The 23,771-nt window shown below is 42.5% G+C and overlaps 1 protein-coding gene across 1 annotated transcript in view; it reads left to right on the top strand.

Moving 5' to 3' along the window:
• SEL1L3 (SEL1L family member 3) overlaps positions 1–23,237 on the top strand; it is a 96,940-nt gene extending 73,703 nt beyond the window's left edge. The window contains exons 18-24 of the mRNA XM_022566507.2: positions 6,781–6,871; positions 7,004–7,088; positions 8,221–8,330; positions 12,813–12,940; positions 13,771–13,873; positions 13,956–14,028; positions 22,233–23,237. Coding sequence (XP_022422215.1) covers positions 6,781–6,871; positions 7,004–7,088; positions 8,221–8,330; positions 12,813–12,940; positions 13,771–13,873; positions 13,956–14,028; positions 22,233–22,372 — 730 coding nt within the window. The 3' untranslated portion in view covers positions 22,373–23,237. The remainder of the gene's footprint in view (positions 1–6,780; positions 6,872–7,003; positions 7,089–8,220; positions 8,331–12,812; positions 12,941–13,770; positions 13,874–13,955; positions 14,029–22,232) is intronic.
• Positions 23,238–23,771: the final 534 nt, after the last annotated feature.

Raw genomic sequence — 23,771 nt, 5'->3', positions numbered from 1 at the left:
ACTGATTGGCTGTTGATTAGAAAACATAGCATTTCCATGTTTAATTACACACAAAAATTAGTCCTCTAGAGGGAGCATACGCATTCATCACATTGAGAGACACATGAATACGTTGACTCCTCTTCCCTTCAAGCTTGCTCTTCTTGCTTTCAGAGTCTGGAGACAGCACAGGGGATCCTAGCTGACCCTCTGCCTCTCACTGGCAGGCCACAGAAAGTCCAGGATTTCCACCTTGTTTGTGGGAAGGAGCGAAAGCAGCGTGTTTAGGGCTCAGGCTACATCTTCCGGTAGATATTTTATCACATCTTCCCTAGGATTTCTGGAAGTCACTCACCAGACCTCCAGTGTCACAGCCAAACAGACTCACTCTTTCTAAGCTTCTTCTGATGGAGTTAGCAGATTTCATCCTGTGCTGAATGGGATGAGACCCCGCACATGAGGACTTGTAAATGCCCCCTATTTGCAGTTACTTGATTTTACAAATAAGGGCGCACTTCTCCAAGCTCTACCTGAGTCCGTCTTTCTGTTTTCTTCTGTAAGCCCTCGAATTCTGTCTTACTTTTCCTTGGGCCATATTTTCTTGGCTCGTTTATTGCCTAAATGATCTGGGTATTTCCATAATAACTAAAAAGGATATGCAAATCAGCACATATCCCATCGGTCCACTGCCTCAAAGACATTAGAGCACACCTATCACTGATCCTACTCGGATCCGAACCTCAATTAAAAATTAAAATATAAGTCCAAGAGAGTGCCATTTTCTTCTCTGGTCCATGGGTGCCCACGTAATCAACAGATAGCACCTCAGTGAATGAGAATCTCAAATTAGGGAATTCAGGGAAAATGAGCCCAGGGAAAACAGCACTGAATAACAATGTTTATTATCATCATCCTTTAACAGTTTATCATCTGTGGCCTTGCTTTGCATAATCAGAAAGAACTTTTTTAAGGAAATGATCATTTTCCAATTGATACACCTTACAATTTGTGGGCTGTTTTATTTGTTTCCCAAGTAAGCTTCAGTTCATGAAATTTGAACTTTTCCCAAATTTGACTTTTGCCCATTTCTACTTCTCATCCTCCAAATTTCCCACCCTTTACTCCCCACAACTTCTTAGGGGAAACTAAGCATTCAAATATCAAAATGTTTATATGTGGGGTTTTCCCAAAGGGAGAGCATATCTGTAAACACCCCCCAACACACACACACACACACACACACACACACACACACACCAAGATGTCTGACACTTTCCCACAAAGAGAGTATCTGCTAATAGCTTATCTTTCTTGCCGACTTTTGAATTTAAAATCACAAAGCACTTCAGGGAGTACATTTAAAAATTTGCTGTGAAGGTCAAGAGGAATTAAGATTTCATGGCCTGCTGTCTTTCTTAGAATATTCAGCCACATCACATGATTGATTTGGGGGGAGGGGGAGCTAAGGATTACATGTGTTCTACACTGTTGGTGAGTTTGGGTTGAGTTCAGCAGATTTTAGTGGGTACATTTAAATGCAGGGTGCCTTGCCATAGCTGCAGGGGATGCCACAAGTAGGGCTGGGGAAGCCTGCTGCCTCATCTCTTCCTGGTACTAAACTACCTGCAGTTTCTCAGATGGCTCATATTCTCTCTGACCTCTGGGCCTTTGCACTTGCTGTTCCCTCTGCCCAGAAATTCTGCTTAACTCCTTACTCTCTTTTGTCCTTGGATGGGTCATGATGGCTGTTTACTTGTTGATTGCCCTGTGATGTGTATCCCAGTGCCCAGCACTTAATGGCAACTGGGAAGTACTCAAAAACTACTGAGAGAATGAATTAAGGCAAATAGACAGAACTGTAACTCAAGAGCCATGAGCAGTATATAAAGAGCATCAGGGATTTGGAGGAAGGAGAGATGCTACCTGGTTTGGGGGACTTATGTCAGCCTTTATAATGGAGGTAACAGATGATATGGCCTTGGGGGTGGGTGGAATTTCCACTTAGTCATGTAGAGAACAGCACTTCTAGTGAAGGGAATCGCAGGAACAAAAACAAAGAAATAGGAAAATTCAGGGTATGTCTAGAAATTTTTAAGTCACCAGTTTACCTTGAGGGTAAAATTTGTAAAAGGGAGTGCTATATGACAAGACGAAAGAGGTGCTGCATTATGGAACTTTAAATAGCAGGTCATATACTTTTTACTTAGCTTCTGGAGCAGTGGGGAGCCCCTGATGGCTTTGGGAGAGGGTAGTGACATGACAGAGCTGGGTTCTGAGACTCCTAACCAAACCTCTGTGAATGATGGTGAAGAGAAGGGAGAACCTCAAAGGGGGAGCTAGTTCAGAATCCAGGTTAAAGGAGCTGAGCTTTTGAGCTGGAGCTGTGGCCTGAGCCAGGTAAGTTGTTTTCCCTTCTTTTATCACACGGTAATTTATACATACCAAATAGTGGGTGATATGTATGTAAGTTCCAGAGCATAAATGAACAATAAAATGAACACCTATAGCCCTACCAGCCTATTTAAGAAAATGAACTGTCGAAGCCCCCTGCATGTTCCTCCCATATTAAACCCACCCGTGGCACCAATATCCAGAACTAACCATTGTCCTGAATCTTACGGTTGCTCCGCCCCTTGCTTTCCTTATAGTTTTGCTATATATAAATATATTCCTAAGCAATAGATTGGACTTGTTTCTGAGCTTCATATCATTAGAATCATATTATATATAATTCTTCACTGCTTTCTTTTGTTATTGTTTACTTCACCTGATGTTTCTGAGATTCGTATCTTTTGATACATGTACCTGTAGGTCATTCATTTTCACTGCTGTCATATACCACAATTTATTTACCAATTCTCATAATAACTTGCATTTGGATTGTTTCCCATCTTTTTTTAAGGACAATGTGGCCATGAACATTTTTTATGCATATCCTGCCACAAATAGGAAAAGTTTCTCTAAAATATGAACTTAGGAGTGGGGTCACAGGCTAACCATATGTTCAACTTTACAAGATAATTCCAACTGTTTTCCAAAATATTTTACCAATGTACGGTCCTATCAACCGCATATAAATATGTTTCTTCATATCCTTGCCAATTTTGATGCTGATGCTAAGTATTGTTAAAGATATGTCTTAATCTGGACTTGAGACCATTTCCTATCAACAGGAAGAAACACTTAGTATCCATTATAGTGGGACTATCTTTGTCAAAATACATTTGAGACAAAGTGCTTTTCTCTCTTCCTTCTCTCGGTGCCTTCAGATGCCTCAGGGGTTAAATTGGAAATATATGAGCGTTGATTTCCCCACACCACAACGTGGAATTTTTTGGGTCCCATCTATTTTGTTATAATAGAACTAAGTCATCCATCAATGTCCCAAGTCCATCCCCTTTTTTCATTTTCTGTGAGTGAATTTATTCTGGATGTTATTTTCAAATTACATGTGTCAGTTTGATGAGCTTGGTGTTGTTCCAAGATTTATGCGGGATAGTTTGAAAGAGGAGCGTGAATGAAAAAAAAGGGCATTTTGCTGTTTAGGCAAAATACTGAAGATAATGTTATCATGCCCGAGGCTATCCTCTGACACCAGGAGAAGTCCGATAAGGAGAGGTCGCCTGTCGTGTTTCATTTCTCTCTGTCTTACCCCTCTTTGTGTTTCATCTGTGAGCTAAGTGTTTTACTGTCCTTTGTCTTAAATATACCCCAAATACTTAATTAACCCCGGAGGTTAGCCAGATTCTAGTAAGCTTGAGGCAAGCAGGCATGCAAGATTCCACTTGAAAGAGATTCATCTTTTTGCCTTAGAGCAGGGTCCTAAATTCCACTGAGACCCCAGGATTCTTTTTTTATCCTTCCAGTTTGGGCTGCTTTAGACATTGGCAGAAAAGAACCCAGAGAAAACAATAGAATTGTTTGAGAAACTGCTCAGAGTTACTCAAATTCACAATTCACAGAAAGCAGCCAAAGGATTGATTATTAAGAAGTATCATTATAAAAGTTCTATAAATTGGATGTGCCGAGTCTGAAGTGGGAGGGTAGCAAGTGTGCCCCTACACACATCCTTTACTCTAAATCCCCTCCTCTCTGCATCCCTGCCCAGCCCCCCACCCCACATCAGAATGACTGACTGGGGACTATTTCACTTCAGTGCATCGGAAATAAAGCTGACCTCTGGTAGCTTCCTAAACCTTGAGGAAATTCACAGAAGAACAGTACCGTTTTGTGGCTTTGGTCCTCCTGCACAGAGCACATACTGAGCAAATGTTTATTCCATGAATATAAGGATAGAAATATCTGTAATTAATATTTTCAGGCAGACTCAGTTGAGACACAAGTAAGAGCAAAGTGCTAGGAGGCTAAGTGCAGATAGGGTTTCTGCAGAAGTGTCATGTCTCCGAAGTCTTATGGTGAGAAAGTCTGTTCCTCAGTGTTCTGACCCTTGCCTAGAGTTCACACTTAAATATATGAAAACAGATGGTGGTGGTTTTGGAGTCTACGGCCTCTGCTGATGGCTTCTGCAAGATGGAAGACAGAGGTGGATTTCTGTTCAGTGTTTCTATTGACATCAATATTTTTAGACATCTCTTTGGTGATTTCAGTGCTTCCTCAAAGGAAATACTTGAGAATTCTGTGAGATTTCCTCCCGGCTTGTACAATAATTGGTCAATTGAAGTCTTCCTATAAAATGTGTTCCTCCCTTCTCTCCCCCATCTTCCAAGTAACTTTAGAGGCAAGGTATTGTCTTTATAAAATTTATCGTAGTGACTGTTCTTACAGGAAGTGTCAACCTTGTGTCCTCCACTCCAAAATTCTAACAGTCTGCCCAACTGCTATCTAAGAAAACCTCATTTGATTACATTGCAGTTATATGAACCCCATTTCATCCAGTTATGGCAGCAGAGAGAGCCGACCTGATATTTGACCTTGGGCCGGCAAGTCTACACCATCTCCTTCCCTCATCCATCCAGTGGGGGAAACTGAGGCACTGGGGCAAACCTGAGTGTTTGAGATTATAAGACCTTTGGAACGGGACCTAATTGTAGAATGATGGAGTCTTTCTGCCGAACTTCCCTCAAATTTAGTTCCCCCATTTGGGGTCCGCTCCGAGGATTCTTGTCACCAAACACGATACTTGCAAGCTATGTAAGAAAATGTCTGGGGGTCTTTTGTGTTGTTGCCGTTGCAGTTGTGGTTCTCTGATGTGACTTGTCCTCGCAGGGGAAGCTGCTTAGCCAGCCTTGTCTCTTTAGCATGAGTCATGCCTAATCGGTCGGCTGCCTTGGGTATCTCGGAGGCCAGGAAACAGCACACTCAGCAGCCACATGGCCGTGACCTGCAGTATGTCTGATTGAAGGTCTGCCTGCCCTGATGTGACCCCCCCAGTCACCTCCCTCTGTCCCCACGGGACGGCCTGCCAGGAGATGCTTTAGCCTTGTAGAAAAGATGACGTTTGTATCTGCTTACTTATTCCCCCAACCCAACCTCCCCCCACCCTTTCTTAAACCATCTCCTAGATGGAGCTAAAATTAAGAAATAGCTCTTAATATTAGCTACGGAAAATGAAAATAAGCTTTAGAAACAACAATTTATGGTTAAAATGGAGGAAATCAGAGAAGTAAAAAGAAAATAAAAATCACTTGCCTTCTCACCACCTAGAGATAAGTACCGTTAGCATTTTGGTAGATTTTTTTTTCCTGCATGTATGTATTCGCGTGTGTGTGTACATGTGTGGATTCAGTTTTATTTTTGTTTTACGAAAATGAAATTGCACTGTTTTTTATCCTGGTTTTTTTTTTGGTTTTTTTTACACAGTGGAAACTTTGGCATAGACATTTTTCTACGTCTTTGAATACTCTTCTTCAACATCATTTTTAATGGCCTCGTCTGAAAGTGGGCTGTACCATGGGTTAATTGAACTAGTCACTGGTTTTCAGATATTTGTTTCTTTTTTTTCCCCCAATTCATAGAAACAGCTCTGCCATGACCTCTGTTGCCACAGAATCTTTGCACATGTTTCTGATTGTTTCTTAGAATAAACCCTCATGAGGCAGAACTGTTGGGCCAGGTGGTATGTACATTCGTAAGAGTCCTCACATTTAGCTATCACGTTAATTGGCTTCCCACTAACAGTGGTTGTAGGAATAGGTCCAGTTTTCCCCAAGCTCTTGCCGTTATCTGTATTATGAATCAGTTGCCAGTCTCAACAAATGAAAAGTGGTCTCATTGTCTCGCAATTATTCAATTACCAGTGGTGTCGAATATTTACTTTTTTCAGATGTGTTTTTGGCCATTGGTATCAAGCCCCTTGCAAACTTCCTCTCCTTTGCCAAACTTCTAATGTACCACAGAAGCTCAGCTTTAATTAAGCTTGTTCAGAGTCGTAAGCCCCATAAAGCCCTTCGCAAAACAGGACCCAAAAGTGCAGAGCTTTTTCTTAATACCACTTACCTCCTCTAAGCGAGGATGGAAGATGGAAGGATTTCAAGGACCCAAAGCTAATAGACAGCTCCCCAGCCAGCACGCGACGTACCATTCGGCCAGTAGAGGTAGCTGTTGTATCAACTAGCTCCCCAACCTTATCTGTGAGTTCAGCCTTTTAAGACAGAAAATAAATCAGTGCATGCAGTATTTTTAACAACAGTATTTATTTAAAAAAAAAAAAAAAAAACCTCATGATTTTGTGGTTTTAAAAAAACTGCTTATTTTGTGCCCTCTTACGTGTGAATATAAAGCTCTCTGTGAGTATTAGTAAGAGCCACTCTATGAAATTTATTATTAATCATCTATTTTTAGGCACGAAGCTTTGCTGTATTATGTTTTAGCAGCAGAAACTGGAATTGAAGTGTCACAGACAAATTTAGCTCACATCTGTGAGGAGAGGCCAGTAAGTAAATGTATTCTCCTCAGACTAGAAGCTCTAAGGTTAAGGATAATGAATTGGGTTTTATGGAGGCAAAATTAATCACTTGGCAGAAATATTAATGAGTTAACTTTTTCTCCCCCTTCATCCCCTTAGGACCTGGCCAAGAGGTACTTGGATGTTAATTGTGTTTGGAGATACTATAATTTCTCTGTTTTTCAAATCGATGCTCCTTCATTTGGTATGTATAGAGAAATGGGTGCTAACTTGAAGCATTGGAGGCTTTTAATCTTTAGTAACAGGGAACATCTAACAGCTTTGTGTGGTGTAATATTTCTAAACAATTAAGAAACAGAGTGAAAAATCTCGGCTATTAAGATCTTCCCTAAACTCTGCTCTCAATCTCAAGCAATACATTTCTCTTCATCCATTGTCTATCGAATGCTTGGACCCATCATTTCTAAGGAATCAGCGAGAATTCAAAAGAAAAAGCTATTCGGGAGAGATTCTCTGCACCAGCCTTTTGCCTTTTTGCCCTCAGATGGATTCCCTGTCTTCCTGGCTCTGCCCTGTGTGATAGAGGGCTGACCTTCAGTAACTACAGTTCCCAGACTCCTTTGCCCAGTGACATCTGATTATTTTCAGCCAATGGGAGGCGCTGGCAGGAAATTGCAGGGTGGGAGGAGGTGAGAAGCCCAAGTATTTCTCCCCTTCTCTCTGCTTTGGGCTGTGTCTCTGGCAATGGCTGCATTTCCATGGTTCCAACTCCTGTCTGGCCGTCCATCCTCTGTGGTCTCAGCTGGCCCCCAGGCCTAGGAAGGTAGTGGCTTCCTACATTGCTAATCTCTGGGTTGCCTACTGTTCCTCATTTGCCCACTGTTCCGCATTTGCCCTTTCAACTCTTCCAACACCCTGGTAACCAGTTCCCAGTGTTAAAATCCCTTTTTTGAACTACCTGAAGAAGATTCTATTCTGATTGGACGTTGGGTGATACATACACTCACACAAAACTTTTTCCTCAGAGGAAAGATAACATATATGGCTTAAACAGAGTAAAGAAATACACATCAGTCATCAAACCCAGGCAGCAAAATCTCGGTGCCCCAAACAACCTTGGCTGTTGAGGCTGTGATGTTGCAGACTATGATTCTCACAAACAGACCCATTTAGGAGAGCTACCCAGTGAAGCAAGAAAATGTGTCTAGAAATGGGAGTGCTCAGTGCAATAATCTTTTTTTCCCTCCCCACGTCAAGGAAGCCTCAAGATGTACCCGTATCCAGATTCTGGTGGGAAAAACTCGCAGTCATGCAAATGGGCCAATCATTTAAAAGGTCGGTCTGAAATAAAACTACTTGTCCTTTTTGTCCTGCAGCATATTTGAAAATGGGAGACCTTTACTACTATGGTCACCAAAACCAATCACAAGACCTTGAGTTGTCTGTGCAGATGTATGCCCAAGCAGCGCTGGATGGAGACTCACAGGTAAACGGCAACAGAAATGAGCCCCTGGTGATGCTTCTTTGTGAGATTGCAAAGTCACTTCTCATCCGTGTTCGCGAGCCCCTCACAAAACCTCTCTGAGAACACTAGCCAGAATGGCGAACCTTTATTGAGCACTTACTATGTTTCCCCTGCCATTCTCACAGCAACCTCGTGGGAGTGGGGATAATTAGGCCTATTTTATAGTGTAGTAAAGAACATCAAGATTGTGACAAGGTGATAAGTTGCTCAAGGCCAGACAAGCAGGTAGTAGGTGAAGCAGTCAGAGCCTAAAGCCAGGTCTCCTGGCTCCAAACCCAGGAGTCTTTCTACCAGATTCCATCAAACTAGCTCACCAGGTAGGAAGGAACTCAAGAAATTGGAAGTGGTCAAAATGGGAAGTAGTTTGCTTGCATAGCTGAGCCAATACTTTAGTGATAGGACTTTGCTCTCAGTGATCTTTTTTTTTTGGGTGGGGGAGACTTCTTATTTTGGAATATTTGTAGAGTTATAGAAAAGTTGCATAGCCACAATATCATTATCAAACTGAGAAATCAGTGTTGGTTCAGTACCATTAACTACATTTCAGACTTTATTTGTATTTCACTAGTTTTTCCACTAACATTATTTTTCTGTTCCAGGATCCCACATGGCATTTAGTTGTCATATTTCTTGAGTCCTCTTCAATCTGGGACGGTTTCTGTCTTTGCTTGTCTTTCATGACGTTGATACCTTTGAAGAATACCGGTCAGATATTTTGTAGAATGTCCCTTGATTTGGACCTGTCTTCGGTTTTCTCGTGAATAGACTGAGATTATGCATTTGGGGCAAGGATAGCCCAGATGTTATATGTCCTTCTCAGCGTATCATATGTGGCGTACATAGTGTCAGTATGTCTTATCATTGGTGAGGCTGATCTCAATCACTCGGTGAAGGTGGTTTCTACTAGGTTTCTCCCATGTAAAGTTAATATTTTTCTCTTTCTAATTTGTAGATATCTTGGGGAGATAACTTGCAATGATGCAAATATTTGATTTCTCCTCCAACTTCTGCCCACTGATTTCAGTATCCTTCAGTAAATCTTGCCTGCAACAGCTAACTGTAGTGTGCCAATGATGATTTTCTGTTTCTCTCCTTCCTCCTACATTTGCTAATTGGACTTCTCTTGTGAGGATCTCAGGGCTGTTTCGTGATGGAAGCTGGAATAGTTGTTACCCTCTTATGCCACAGGTTTCTTGTGTGATTTGTGATCTGATCACAAAGCCAAAGTTGGAAACTCATCCCTATCTTAGTCTTTTTTTTTAAAGGAGGTACTACTTTTGCTCTTACTCCACATCTTTGTGTCTTCACAGCTATTTGTATATGGCAAGCCACTCAATCACTGACTCTTTGTTTTCTCATTTGTGAACTGGGGATAATAATAACATCCACCTCATAGGTTACAAGGATTAAATGAGATGTTGGACGTAAAGTGCCAAGGCCAGCACTGAGTATGCTTAGTGGATATGATCTATCTTTTTATTATTATTTCTTCTGGAATGAAATAGGAGTTGGTACTAAAAGGATTTTTTGGTGAGCCAAACTCCCCTAGATGATTTATGTTGTTACTCAAAATTAGGCCTGGACCTAATTTTTTTTTTTTTCAGTTCTGATTTTTAATTTTTTCACAAGATGTTATAAAAACGTTAAAGAATAATTTTTTTAAAATAAACTTATTTATTTTATTTATTTATTTTTGACTGTGTTGGGTCTTTGTTGCTGCGCACAAGCTTTCTCTAATTGAGGCGAGCGGGGGCTACTCTTCGTTGTGGTGTGTGGGCTTCTCATTGTGGTGGCTTCTCTTGTTGCGGAGCACAGGCTCTAGGCACGCGGGCTTCAATAGTTGCAGCACGCAGGCTCAGTAGCTGTGGCTCGTGGGCTCTAGAGCACAGGCTCAGTAGTTGTGACGCACAGGCTTAGTTGCTCCGCGGCATGTGGGATCTTCCCGGACCAGGGCTCGAACCCATGTCCCCTGCATTGGCAGGCGGATTCCTAACCACTGCGCCACCAGGGAAGCCCAAGAATAATTTTTAAAGAGAAAACAAATCAAAGAATGCACCCACAGTTCCATGTCAGGGGCTTTATTACTTTGGATTTTCTTTCTTTTTTTTAAAATTCCTTCAGTCTTCATGTCCCTTTCTAGTCCCAGCCACAGGCCAGTGGGTCTCTTTAATGGTAACTAGAGCACACGGGCCACTTGAAAAATCTGCTTCTTCTCACGTATTGTAGGAATGGGTGCATTCTATTGCATGGTCTCTGTAATTACTACTCTTAACTGCTGCGCCATATCCTGCTGAGCTGATAGACTGTAATTTATTAAGTTTTATCTTTTAATGGACATTTATTGTCTTGTTTGCTAATTTATTGATTGATTTGACACATGTTTATGTAGTCCTGCCATGTCTTAGACACTGCTTAGTGGTGGGGACACAAGATTAAAAGATAGACAATATTTTTGCCTTCATGGGATTTATAGTCCGTTAAGGAAGACGTGAAGGTCATTTCCTATTGTGTTGGAATTATAGCAAGTGCTACAATGAACATTCTCATATTTCCATCTTTTACCTCCGTTTGAATAATCTCTTTATAATCTGAGGGATGGCATTGCTAAGTCAAACAGTCTAAATGGTTTCATGGTTACATAATAATAGTATATTGCCGATTTACTTTCTGAAACTGTTTCCCAATTAATGTATCACCAAGCAGTGCTTAGTATAAAAGGATCACTGAAATCTTGTCAGCACTGGATGTTTTCGTGACCTAATTTGGTAATTGAATGATTATAAGTTGATCCTTCCTTATTGTTTCAAATTGTATGTATTTGACTACTACTGGGGATGGACACTTTTACATATACTCATCTATGATAATTTACCCTTTATATTTTCTTACGTGAATTCTCTATTCTTACTCTTTGTCTGCTTATCTATTGGAGTTTTGATATTTTTTAATTTAAATTATAATTAGTTCTTTATACATTTGCCCAGTAGATAATGAACCTTAAGCTATTACAATGCATACAAATATCCCCCTAGTCCATTTTCCAATTTATTTTAATCTTGTTATTTTTCCATTGTTCAGAGACTTTAAAATTTTATAAAGTCATTTTCTTCTTTTCTTCTAATACCTCGAGTTTTAAGAGTGCCTTTCTTTCAAAAAGTGGAGAAACAGTCTATTTTCTGCTTGTGTGTGTGTGAAATTTTAAGACACCTAACACTTGTATCTATTTAGAGGTTATTTAGCAGCAAGGTGGAACTTAAGATTTGAGGCTCTGAATCCCGTCTGTTTACATTTGAATCCCCTTTCCAACTGTATGACCTAGGGCAAATTCCTTAACTTCTCTGTGCCTCAGCTTCCTAGTAATAATAGTATAGAGGATAACAGAATCTATCTCAATTTGTTGTTGTGAGGATTAAGTGAATATATATATAAAACAGAAGAAAGCCTCATATATAGCATCACTCAGAAAATTCCAGCTGCTGTTATTTTTCTCATGATCATCACATAGCCTGCTTGTGAGACTCCTGCAATTTTACAACCTGGGGGATGGTGATTTTTATTTAGAATCCACTAAATGAAAGGAAAGGGAGGATATAAGTCATTAAAGCATGACTATGAATTCTTTGAAGGGCAACAATTCAGTGGAATTTGTAAAGCCGTAATAATAAGTGACACATCACGTTTTGTTTATTTCTTGGTCTGGCCACGTGCTCAGCTCATGATGGACAGTGCATCTCCTCCAGGTCCTATAATAGTTTCCATCCTCTATGAAGCACTTCGACCATCAGGCTCTTAACTGTGTTATTTTACTGGACCTGCACAGCCCAGTGAGACAGGTCCTACCTCTGTGGGTCAAGAACAAGATATATAATGAGAGGGAGGTGGGGAAGCGTACCAGAGTGGAGGGTCTGTACCAAGAGGAATCAGGTGAGGAGGTTTTCCTCGCTGCCTTAGGAAAGATCGGACAAACACCTGCACATTACCGTGCGCATCAGAGGTCCTCTCCTCTTAGAATGTCAGCCCCGAGCGCACCCACAGCCACATTTGTTAGAATTCTGACATACCGATGGTGACCCAGGGTATAGTCTGTAAGCGACGGACACTGCCTTTGAGTCGATATTCTGGGTTTGTTGATGATACAAGGGCACGTTTTCCAGCGAGTTCTGTTTTGAGAGAATGAACAGGAAAGGACAGATTCCCCTGGTGGCTGGCTTCTGAGCAGATGGGACACAGCGTCCTCTGAAAGCCTCCTGGTTCTTCTGCAAATAAGTTCCTCCGATGCATATATTTAGGGAAACAATTCATCAGTGAAGATGACAAAACCATCTGGCTCTAGGGACTGAAAAAAAAAAAATCTAGAGGTTGTAAAAGTTTACATTCTGATGAAGTGTCCATCTAGGCTTTATTATAAGGAGTGAATGAGTTTGGTTTGTGGCTTGTTTTCAGGGATTTTTTAACCTGGCCCTGCTAATTGAGGAAGGTGCTATCATCCCACATCATATTTTGGATTTCTTGGAAATTGACCCAACCATCCATTCTAATAACATCTCCATCCTCCAAGAACTGTACGAAAGGTGAGTTCAGAGCCTCTTTAATACTGTAGCAGCTGGAGGAACCCAAGTGGGTGGTGTTTGCTTCTCGGTTAAAGTTAGCCTTGGTCTTATTTTCTTCTTATTATTATTTTTCCCCGATACGCAGGCCTCTCGCTGTTGTGGCCTCTCCCGTTGCGGAGCACAGGCTCCGGACGCGCAGGCTCAGCGGCCATGGCTCACGGGCCCAGCCGCTCCGCGGCACGTGGGATCCTCCCAGACTGGGGCACGAACCCGTGTCCCCTGCATCGGCAGGCGGCCTCTCAACCACTGCGCCACCAGGGAAGCTCCTTAGTCTTATTTTCTAATGTCAGTGGTTATAAAGGGCTCAGGATTTGTTCTGATTAGAGAACACTCAGCTGGACCCAAACTTAATTCCCTTTTCTAGTATCTGAGGATTAAGATATAGAATGTGCTTGATTTGAAGTTAAAATGCTGACGAAGTTTTTCCACGAGAGTGGAAAAAATAAAGTGTCCAATAAGATGATGCTTTTCTGCAAGATAGGGAGGCATCCCAGTGTCTGGACTTTGGACACAGACACTCACATAAAAGTGTTCCTTGGCAGCTCCTGTGCTACAAGGGCCTCCTTGACCTTTTTATGAAGGACAAGACTGACCTTTTTCTGAGATTTTTGCCAGGGTCCTAGAATTTCAGCACAGGCTCACACCCCTCAGAACTGGTTTTATTTCTTTTTTCTCTCATTTTACATGTGCTCATTTGACCCAAAGCAGAAGGATGTGGGTTTGAGGATCTGCAAATATCGGTCGTAAGTAATGCTACCAACGTTTGGCAACACTGTGCTTTTTGTCTGCAGGTGCTGGAGCCACAGCAGCGAGGAGTCCTTCAGCCCCTGCTCCCTGGCCTGGCTTTACCTTAACCTCCGGCTTATCTGGGGTGCCACCCTGCACTCTGCCCTGGTAGGAACTGTCTCCCCTCAGCTCTGTCCTCATGGTCCCCACCCTTTGTCAGTCATCTGACATGTGCTTTGGATGTTTGCAGATTTACTTTCTGGGAACCTTCCTGCTGTCTGCATTGATCGCCTGGACCGTGCAGTATTGCCAGTCTGTCTCAGGTAAAGATTTATAAAAAGCCAGGGCAATATAAAAAATGTAGGAGGGACTTCCCTGGTGACGTAGTGGTTAAGAATCCTCCTGCCAATGCAGGGGATATGGGTTCGAGCCCTGGTCCGGGAAGATCCTACATGCTGAGGAGCAACTAAGCCCGTGCACCACAACTACTGAGCCCGCGTGCTGCAAGTGCTGAAGCCCATGCGCCTAGAGCCCGTGCTCTGTAGCAAGAGAAGCCACCGCAATGAGAAGCCTACACACCGCAAAAAAGAGTAGCCCCTGCTCTTCATAACTACAGAAAGCCCGCACGCAGCAACAAACACCCAGTGCAGCCAGAACTAAATAAATTAATTAACTAATTTTAAAAAATCTTTAAAAAAATATATAGGGATTCTTTTTCCTTACTAGAAAAATGACACTCTCCCTCCTTAGCCATTCTACTTCCTTTCGTTAGGAGGATCATTCACATGGTGGTTACCCCTAGGGCTGTCTCGTAATCTCTGGCTGATGGAAGGCTCCAATTATTGTTACATTTTTCAAAGTAAGCAAGGATTTTTTAAAATAAGGTGCTTAAGAAATTGAACAAAAATGTCTTCTCCAATTCAAAGTACACCTGCTATCAAAACTATACCTTGTGTGTCTTAAAACCCAGTTCTGAGGCCCCCTCTAGCACGAAGTCTTCCTATTTATCCCAGTCGAGGAATCAAATGTGTAAGATAATAAACAAGCACTTGTGATGAGTAAAAATACCCAGCCACTTAGATTCAGAGGGAGGGGCCGAGGGGGACAATAGAGCCAGCCCTTAGTCTAGTGTGGATTCTACCAGTCACTGTTTCTTTTCTGAGCTAGTGTAGGGCAGTAGTTAAGGAGATAGGCACCCCAGTCCTTTCTAGCTAGGCTTAGAGTCCAGGCTTAGCTCTTCATTAGCTGTGTGACTTATGGCCAGTTATTTCACTTTCCTGATCCCCCAATTTATCATCAATAAAATGAAGTTATAATAGTAGCTACTTCTCAGGGTTGTTAGGAGAGTTCAGTGAAAAAAATACACACGACACCAAAATGTTAGCTGTTGTATTTATTTGGCATATAAAACCCTCTCAATAATGTTAACCGTCATGTTTATCTTCCCTATGAGACCATAAGCTGAGTCAGAGGAAGGCCTTGGTCCCATCATTTATGATCTCACACTTAGTAGGTACTGAAATTTGCAAACATCTCTCAGGGGAGAATTCCAATTCCCAACCATCTTGGAAGCTACAGAAGGACAGAATCACTCACAAAGACCAACAGGGACATTTACAGATGGATACATTAGGGCTGGACGTGGCATTTGAGCATCGGCATAGCCATTATTTGTGTAGCAGATAATGAAAAGCAAAAGAAGTTCATTTCAGCACAGATTTGATGGTGAGACAGAAGCCACCGTTCCGAGAGGCTAATACGGAGTCATTTTCCCCCATTTATCTGAGGAGGTTAACAAGGAACCACCAAAAGCCCTTCCAGGGCTTCCCTGGTGGCGCAGTGGTTGAGAGTCCGCCTGCCGATGCAGGGGACACGGATTTGTGCCCTGGTCCGGGAAGATCCCACATGCCGTGTGCCATGGCCACTGAGCCTGCGCATCCGGAGCCTGTGCTCCGCAATGGGAGAGGCCACAACAGTGAGAGGCCCCCGTACCGCAAAATAAATAAATAAATAATTAATAAAATTTAAAAAGCCCTTCCAGGTTTGATGCCCTGTAGCACGCCAGCTGATAAGTTTTCCTCATGCAAATTCTGTCCCATCCCTAAATTTGTTCCCAGGTATAATGCATTTATTTTGCATCTTGTCAGTGTTTTCTGTCTTTTTTACTCTGTAGAAATATTGTTATGATTATTACAAATGCAATTCCGTTAGAGGAGCTGAAAATTGTCTTTCTCATTTTATGCCAGCTGGTAGCCATGAAAATTCATGGGCTGGTGGAATGGCGTTTATCAGAAGTCGTTGTTTTTTCCTTTTTCCATAGCTTCATTATCAGTCCTTCCACATTCCCATCTCCCTGTCCCTCCTGCCTTTTGATATACTTTCCCCTTCCTGTGTATCCTTTGCTCTTTCACTCATTTGTTTTTCATTTTTTTCAAACTCTTTCACTTGTTTCTTCCTGTACATACCTCTTCCCTTCAGTGAGCATTGGAGAAGTCTGGAAGGATCTTAAAAATAATTTAATTCTATGTCCTTCATCTTACAGATGAAGAAATGGGGCTAAAGGAATGCCGTGTTCTGCCCAAAATCACAAAATAGAGTCCATGAAAGGATGTAGGGCAGCAGGCTTCTGAACTTTTTCACACTTATGATACTCTAAAACAGTGGCTACCATCTGCCTCTGACCCACTGTCCCCTTACATAAGATGTATTTTTTAAGACATTTTTTTGGTACCTTGAAATGAATGACAAGTAATCTGCCTACACACTTAGTTTTAAAAATAATGCCCTAAACAGCAATATAAAGGAGAAATAAAAAGAAAGTAATTATAATAAAATAATATGTATTTCAATATGTAAATTCTAGCCCCGCACTTCTTAATTTCAGTGTGCACAGGAATCACACAGGGATCTGGTTAAATGCAGATTCTAAGTCAGTCGGTCTGTGGGTGGCCTCTGAGATCCTGCATTTCTCACAAGGTTTCAGGTTACATTCACGATGCTGTTCCACACACTTAGAGTCGTAAGGGCATAGAAGTTTAAAAAAAAGGAGTCTCCACATATTTCCAAAATGTGCCCCTACAGTGGTACATACCAGCCCTGTTAGGACTAGTGTTGAATTAAAATATGTAGTAAATTATTTTCCTATTTTTAAAGTCCTCCATATAAGTGCAAATTTGTCAATGACTTTGAAATAAGAGGGTACTCCATCAGTGGCTGGACAATGGGGCAAGGGGGATGGAAGCATAGAAAAGCAGCAGAGAAGCACTGCAGGGGTCCCTCAGCGGGCAGAGTTTCTACTGCGGGCATCTCTCCGAGGAGCTGATGCCTGAGGTCCATGAGCCACCCCGTGGGAAGGTGACGGATGTAGTAGATGTTGGTGGTAACCCTGGCCGTGGTTAAGCCGGCACAGGAACGCAGCCTAGGTGCTGACTGCCAGAGCGGAGAGGGACAGGATTTGAGAGTTAAGAGCCTCCCTTAAGGTGCTGGGTAGGAGGAGTGTGCTCTAAGTTAGGGATCTCTGTCATTTTGTGATTTGCACCTTTTCCAGTCAGTTGTTTCTAAAAACTAATGATTTATGGCCAAACCTTTAAATTGAGCTGTCCATCCATTTTGCGTTCAGCTCCAACTACCTTCATTTTCCTCCTGAGTTTATACGCTTTGTGATATATAGTCAGCACTTCCCCACACTTGCCACAGTAAACTGTCCTGCGTTCAGAAGGCTAGCGGTGTGGGACAGTAGCTAACAGCACAGACTGCTAAGATGCTGGCCTGTCACTAGCTGTGTGACCTTGGGCAAGGGAGGGACCTTCTCTGTGCCTTAGTTTCCTGTTCTCTGAAACAGCAGAATTCGTAGTACACCCATGTCGTATTGTAGTTGAGAGAACCCAGTGAGAGAACGCTGAGCAAAGTATTTAGAACTCAAGACATGTTAGCCCGGCATCTCCTAAGGAGTAATGCCCTCTAGGGCATTTTACTTGCAATTAAAGTACGCTGACACCAGGTAGCGCCTACACTTAAAGAGCTTGGTTTACCTCAGTAAGTAGCAGACCCCCCTACCAGAGACTAGCATGCTTTTCTATGCTATTAGACTCTTTCTAAAACATAAAGCTCTTTTTTAAAAAACAGCTAAACAAAAATACTGACTAGTCTAGCTAGCGTACCAAAACAAGTCCACAAAAAATATTACGTATGCAAAAAAATCTTTTATTTCCTTTGAGGGAACTTGATTTTGATTCTTAGCTTGCATACTACCAAGCAGCTCAGTCTTTCTTGAAGCTGATGCCTCCCAGGGACGTGCAAAGGTCCCTGGGTTTTTGGTAGCACTAACTACTCAGATGGTCACCAGTCTGATAGCAGAATACACATTGCCCTGGGCCTACGCCATCCTTCCAGGTCCGTCGGCTTCGCAGCTTCTGGGTCACCTACAAGTCCCATTGTCTTTGCCAAAGCTGAGCACCTTAGCCTTTTTTTTTCTGCCAGGTCTTCCTTTCTCAGATTGCTGAAGGGCAAGGTGAGGGCTCCGCTGAGGTACACCCACAGCCAGTCTCAGCCACTTTCCCACACTCTAGACACCTCCTTTCCCTGCCTCATTGCATCTCTAAAGCACTTTCCCTCTCCCCCTCCCTGTCAAGGATGCCAAGCATAATTGCTTTAATGGACCCAGGCTTTGGGAAAAACAAAAAATCCCAAAGTAAAGTATGTCTAGAACCATCTCCATTTCTGTCCCTGCCACAAATCTCCCCTGAGACTGAAAAGACATGGAGCGTGGCTGGCTGCCTGGCGGAAGGTAAAGGGAAGAATAGAGGGAGAAAATGTAAAAGACCGCTTCAGAGAGAGTCCTGCCTTCCTCGTGTTATTGTAAACTTTGTGTCTAAATAGAATACACAGTATAGAGCAAGATCTGCAGAACTACCAGCTCTGGGCATGACGTGCTCACCTTTTAAACCAATGTCAGCCTATTCAAAACATTCATAATTTAAGCCAACTCATCCTTTTTGCCTAAGTGGTTAGCCAAGTGGTCTTTTAAAAAGAGTAAGATGATACGAACAAGATCAATTAAACCTTTTCCTACTCTTTTCCTGTCCTCTACATTTCCAGTTAATGAGGTACTAAGATTACAGTAAAATGTCACAAAGTGGTACTCATGCAAAAAGCAGCAGCCTTAAAGTCAGAGTGATTTAATGGTGAGATTTTACTTTTCTCCTATCTCATTACCCTTGCTGCCCTCCCGGTATCTTTACTCATAAGAAATGTTTAAATGACATGGATCTTATACGTGGACTGGTCCCTGCTGGATCCGGAGGCCCAAATGAAGTAGATTAGATCTTATTCATAGTATATGATTTCCAGAGCTTCCCCCCTCACCTCCTTACCCACCCCCTCCCCCCCGCTTCATCTTTGTAAATAGTCTACTATCTCTGGGTTCACCCAATATATTCTCTCCTATTCGTCTTTCTTTTATGCTCCCATCTGGTCAACTGGTAAGCGGATATTTCTCCTGCAGTGGTCCACAGCAGAGGTTGGCCAATTTTTTTCTGTAAAGGGCCAGATAATAGACATTTGGGGCTTTGAGGGCCATCTCTGTCACAACTAGTCAACTCTCATTAGAGTGCAAAAACAGCCATTGACAATGCAGGAAAACAAATGATATGGCTGGTCTCCAATAAAACGTTACCGTGGACACGAAGATGTGAATCTCACGTGTTTCTCACATGTCACGAAATAGTACTCTTCTCTTGATTTTTATTCAACCATTTCAAAATGCAAAAACCATGCTTAGATTGCAAGCCATACAGAAACAGGCAGCGAGCCACCTGAGGCCCATGGGCTGCAGTCTGCCAGCTCAGGGCCAGCTCTTTATTATTCTCACTAATGTACAGGAAATGGTCCCTCAAGCAGCGAATAATCCAAAAATCGCTTTTGACTCAGGAATAGACTCCGTAATTTTTGAAGCAGCACACTGATTTTCCTCATTACCTTGATTCTAATCCGGTAATCAAATTAGGACAGATTCCAGGTGATCGGAGACAAAGAGGCCACTTTAAAATTATGACGGGCTGTTGGGGGGTTTGTCCAGTGATTGCAAACTGCTGCTGGAAATGGGAGCGTTCTCACGTGGATAATAACAAACTTACTGCCGAAACATCGAGCATTTTTGTTATGCTCTGACAAGAAGATTTCAGTGGTGGAGATGCTAATTATGCATTCCTTCTACATTTACACAGTGGCACTTTTTTTGTTTTAATCAGAAAACTGATTGCTGATTTATCTTGTTACCATGGTGATTTAAACATGTCCCTGAGCTTGAAAAGGAAAAATACGTGCCTTAGTACTTCATTAACTTCCTCAGAGAATCATCAGAAAGATAACTGTTAGGACCCAAGAAATCTTGGACACCATTTAATCCAAGCCCCTCGATTCACAGATGAGGAAACCAAAGCCTATGAGATTCAAGCATTTTAGGACTGAAATGTCTGCCATTCTGTATCTACCCCTAAGTCACCTATTAGTGGTAGATAAATGAGACTTGCCCAGAACAGGTCTCCTGACTCCAGCAAATGGTCTTTGTGCCGCATCACTGGGTCTCATGGTCCCTGCCGCGGTTAGATCACCTGCCAGAGTGATGGCTTTGACCTAGAAGCGTCACATCATTATGCAACACCTGGGCCCCCTCCGCACCGCCACCACTATCCTGTTCTTTCAGAACAGTCTCTGGATTCACAAGGTTTTCTGTAGCTATTGGAAGGGGTTCCTTGGAGAATTCCTTTACATATTCAAAAAGGTCGGAGGCTTTGGAGCCCGTTCCGGAATTTCCTGGTATAGCCTCTTGCAGGTGGAAATCTTGAAGAGCTTATCTAGAAGTCAGATGGTCAACAAGTGATGGCATCTTCTATAAGTCGATACATTTCAGGATGGACATTTGGGAACCTTTAAGAATAGTCCCACCTACTGAAAATTGTATGAGACTCAAGGACTGCTGGGCTTAAGAGCACTGCTTAAAGGCAATTGTCCGCACAAACCATGGCCACTGTGCTAGCTGTATGTCACACACCCCTGCAAGCTGGTTCCACCACTTTACAGACAGAGAAACTGACGCTCAGAGAGGTTAAGTAACTTGCTCAAGTTCACTCAGCTGGTAACTGTAAGGACCATGTGACTCTGGGCTTTCTGGCTTCAAAGTTTTGGCTATTTTCATAGGCTACTGGGGTCTAAAAGTGGACTATAAAGCATCCCAGAAACAAACACTCCAACTTTTTCATCAGTCCTGCAAGCGCAGCCCCAGAAATTGATAAATCAACACATTTCCGTGGTAAACCAGGTCACTAGTAGTAAGAGCTAACATCTGTTGAGTACCTAGGCGAGCCAGACACTGTTCTAAAAACCCTATATACGTTAACTCATCTAATCCTTATAAGAGCAAAATAAGGTACAGATATTCTTATTTTCTCCATTTTTTAGAGGCAGAAGGAGAGTAAGTAACTTGTCCAAGGTCACATAACGGATAAAGGGCAGAACAGCCGGGTCCCAGAGCCCACAATCTTATGGACAGGATACTTTACAGCCTTAGTACATAAAGCAGGTGTGCGGGCCTCAGCACTAGTGATATTTGGAGCTGGATCATTCTTTGTTCGGGAGGGGGGCTGGCCCAGGCATTTTAGGATGCTTAGCAGCATCCCTGGCTTCTACCCACTAAATGCCAGTAGCACCCCATCCTCCGGCTGTGACAACCAAAAATGTCTACCGACATTGCCAACTGTCCCCGGGAGTCGAAATTACCCCCACTTGAAAGCTAGTGCCATAAAGTATAAAACTTTATAAGCTTCCCTAACCTTTATTGTGGTTCAACCTCCTTACTAAAGGTAGGTTGGAAAACAATTAAACCTAGTAATTATGTTTTCCAAAATGTATACACATTTACTTAAAGAATTCAATTTAAATCAAATTTGGCATATCATCCAAATGGAATCAAAATGTGAATAAAACCAACACTCTTTCTGATTGATTGGTGTAATCCAGAGCTTGCATTGCATCAATACTAGGTGAAAAAAAGATATGACCATAGGAAACATAGACCAAGGAGTTCCTTCTTCTTTCCTTCCTTCCTCCCTCCCTCCCTTCCTCTCCCCCGCCTTTCTTTTCTTTCTTTCTTTCTTTCTTTCTTTCTTTCTTTCTTTCTTTCTCTTTCTTTCTTTCTTTCCTTCCTTCCTTCCTTCCTTCCTTTCTTTCTTTCCTTTCTTTCTTTCTTTCTCTCTTTCTTAATATTTACACACCCCTGTAAAGTCACAGAATAAATTCAGGACTTAGAATCCCAGAGATCTTTGCACATCTGTTTCAACCTGCCATTTTATAGGAGGGGACACCAAAGTCCAAAGAACCTATATAATGGGTCCAAAGTTGCTCATCCAGTTAGTGCCAGGACCACTGGTCTAGAAGCATCTCTCCTGGCTTGCAAGGGTCTAGGTGTGGTTGTGTGTCCTGCACGTACTGCTTTGAATATTCAGCACTTGTTGTGCATGTGTCTCTGCAGCCAGCGGTTCCCATCCGACACCAGCCCGGGCCCCCCGAGACCCTACTGCCCCTGCTGCAAGTCCAGCTGTGACTCCAGCTGCAGACGCCTCTGCTCAGGACCAGCCCACCGTCACCAATAACCCGGAGCCATGTGGGTGAACTGTGCACTCCATGTCTCTCCAGATGAGAGAGAATCCTTTCAACAGCTGGTATTGGATAGCTGGGGCTGGGGCATTATACACCTTAAATGTCTTGTCAACTGGATGTGAATTTTGCACTTGGTGTCTTTTTTTTTTTTAAATCAAAGAAATACCCAGAGCAGACAGTGGTTATACCAAAGGTTATCAAACAAATACAAGGAGCATCCTGATCACAGGGACATGTCGGGGAGGTTAAGTGGGTCACTGCGGATGTCCATTTCTAATGACTGTGTGTATGGGGGAGTCAGAGTGTGCCTTGTGGCGTATCCGAATCCTTATACACTGAGATGGATTTTAAGAATCTTAGCCCCTTGTTCATCCCCTATTATTAAAAAACAGAAGATTGTGACTTCTCTACCAGTTAGATAATATTTGGTGTGTGTGTTTGCCACTGCCCTACCCCTCGCAGTCCCATGGACAGATTTCCATGTGACATCCAAGACCCAGCACTTCTAAGGCACCTTGAAATAAATGGGTTAACGCTGGAAATACAGGGAAGGTGATGGCTTTGTAAATTGGGTTTACATTTTTCTCCTTGAATTTTTCTAGGGCTGTAGTGCTTCCGAATCATTTAATGACACTGTTGGATATCGTTTACCTTTCAATTGCAATCCGTGAAATAACATTTAGAAAATTCTTAGTATTTAGGTCTAGTCTTTTCCATGAATTGCCCATTAGAATAGACTGGCAGCAGTGGAATACGCAGGAAACAAGCCTTTAGCTTATAGTCTCATTCCCCGCCCTTTATGCCTGCCTGCGTCTGCATAGGGGCGTGTGTGTGTGTGTGTGTGTGTGTGTGTGTGTGTGTGTGTGTGTGTGTGTGTCGGGGGGGGGGACGGACAGAGAGGGAGGAAAGGGAAGAGCAGACTGTCTACGCTGTCTGCTGCTAAGGTAGTAAATAAATTGCAATACTGTGGGTCCAAACTACTCTTTGCACTACTTTATTTACAGTAGCAAATAAAAATTATTTTTATACCATTGTCTCCTGGGAAGTGTCTTTATTTCCTTTTTCATAATTACTGTTTCCTTTTTCATAGTTACTTTTGTCATCACACAAAGTCCTAAGGTCCATGCATTTTCTTGAAGGAGGCAAAAAATGTCCCCTCATCAGAGGGATTAATTCTGGTAACCATTAACGTTTCTGGATAGAGAGGTGGCAGGAGGCCTCTCTCCCAGAAGCCCGAGCTCAGGGTCTGGCCCCTGAAATGTTTGCACAGTATCAGCCTTCGTTTCAGGGTTCTGGCTGTTGTAAGGCTGGATTTCTATCAGTTCTGGGTTAAGTCTCTTTCTCTCCATCCTCTTTCTCCTCTGTATGCTATGTGTACTGCTCTTGTTTTAGGAAAGGTTGTCCTTCCTAC

Source organism: Delphinapterus leucas, chromosome 5 (assembly GCF_059928025.1).
Source record: "Delphinapterus leucas isolate spDelLeu-1000000601 "Yukka" chromosome 5, BTC_Dleu_Yukka2, whole genome shotgun sequence".
In the NCBI taxonomy this organism is placed as follows: Eukaryota; Metazoa; Chordata; class Mammalia; order Artiodactyla; family Monodontidae; genus Delphinapterus; species Delphinapterus leucas.
The sequence above is the reverse complement of the archived record's forward strand: the minus strand, read 5'-3'. Positions and strand labels throughout refer to the sequence as shown.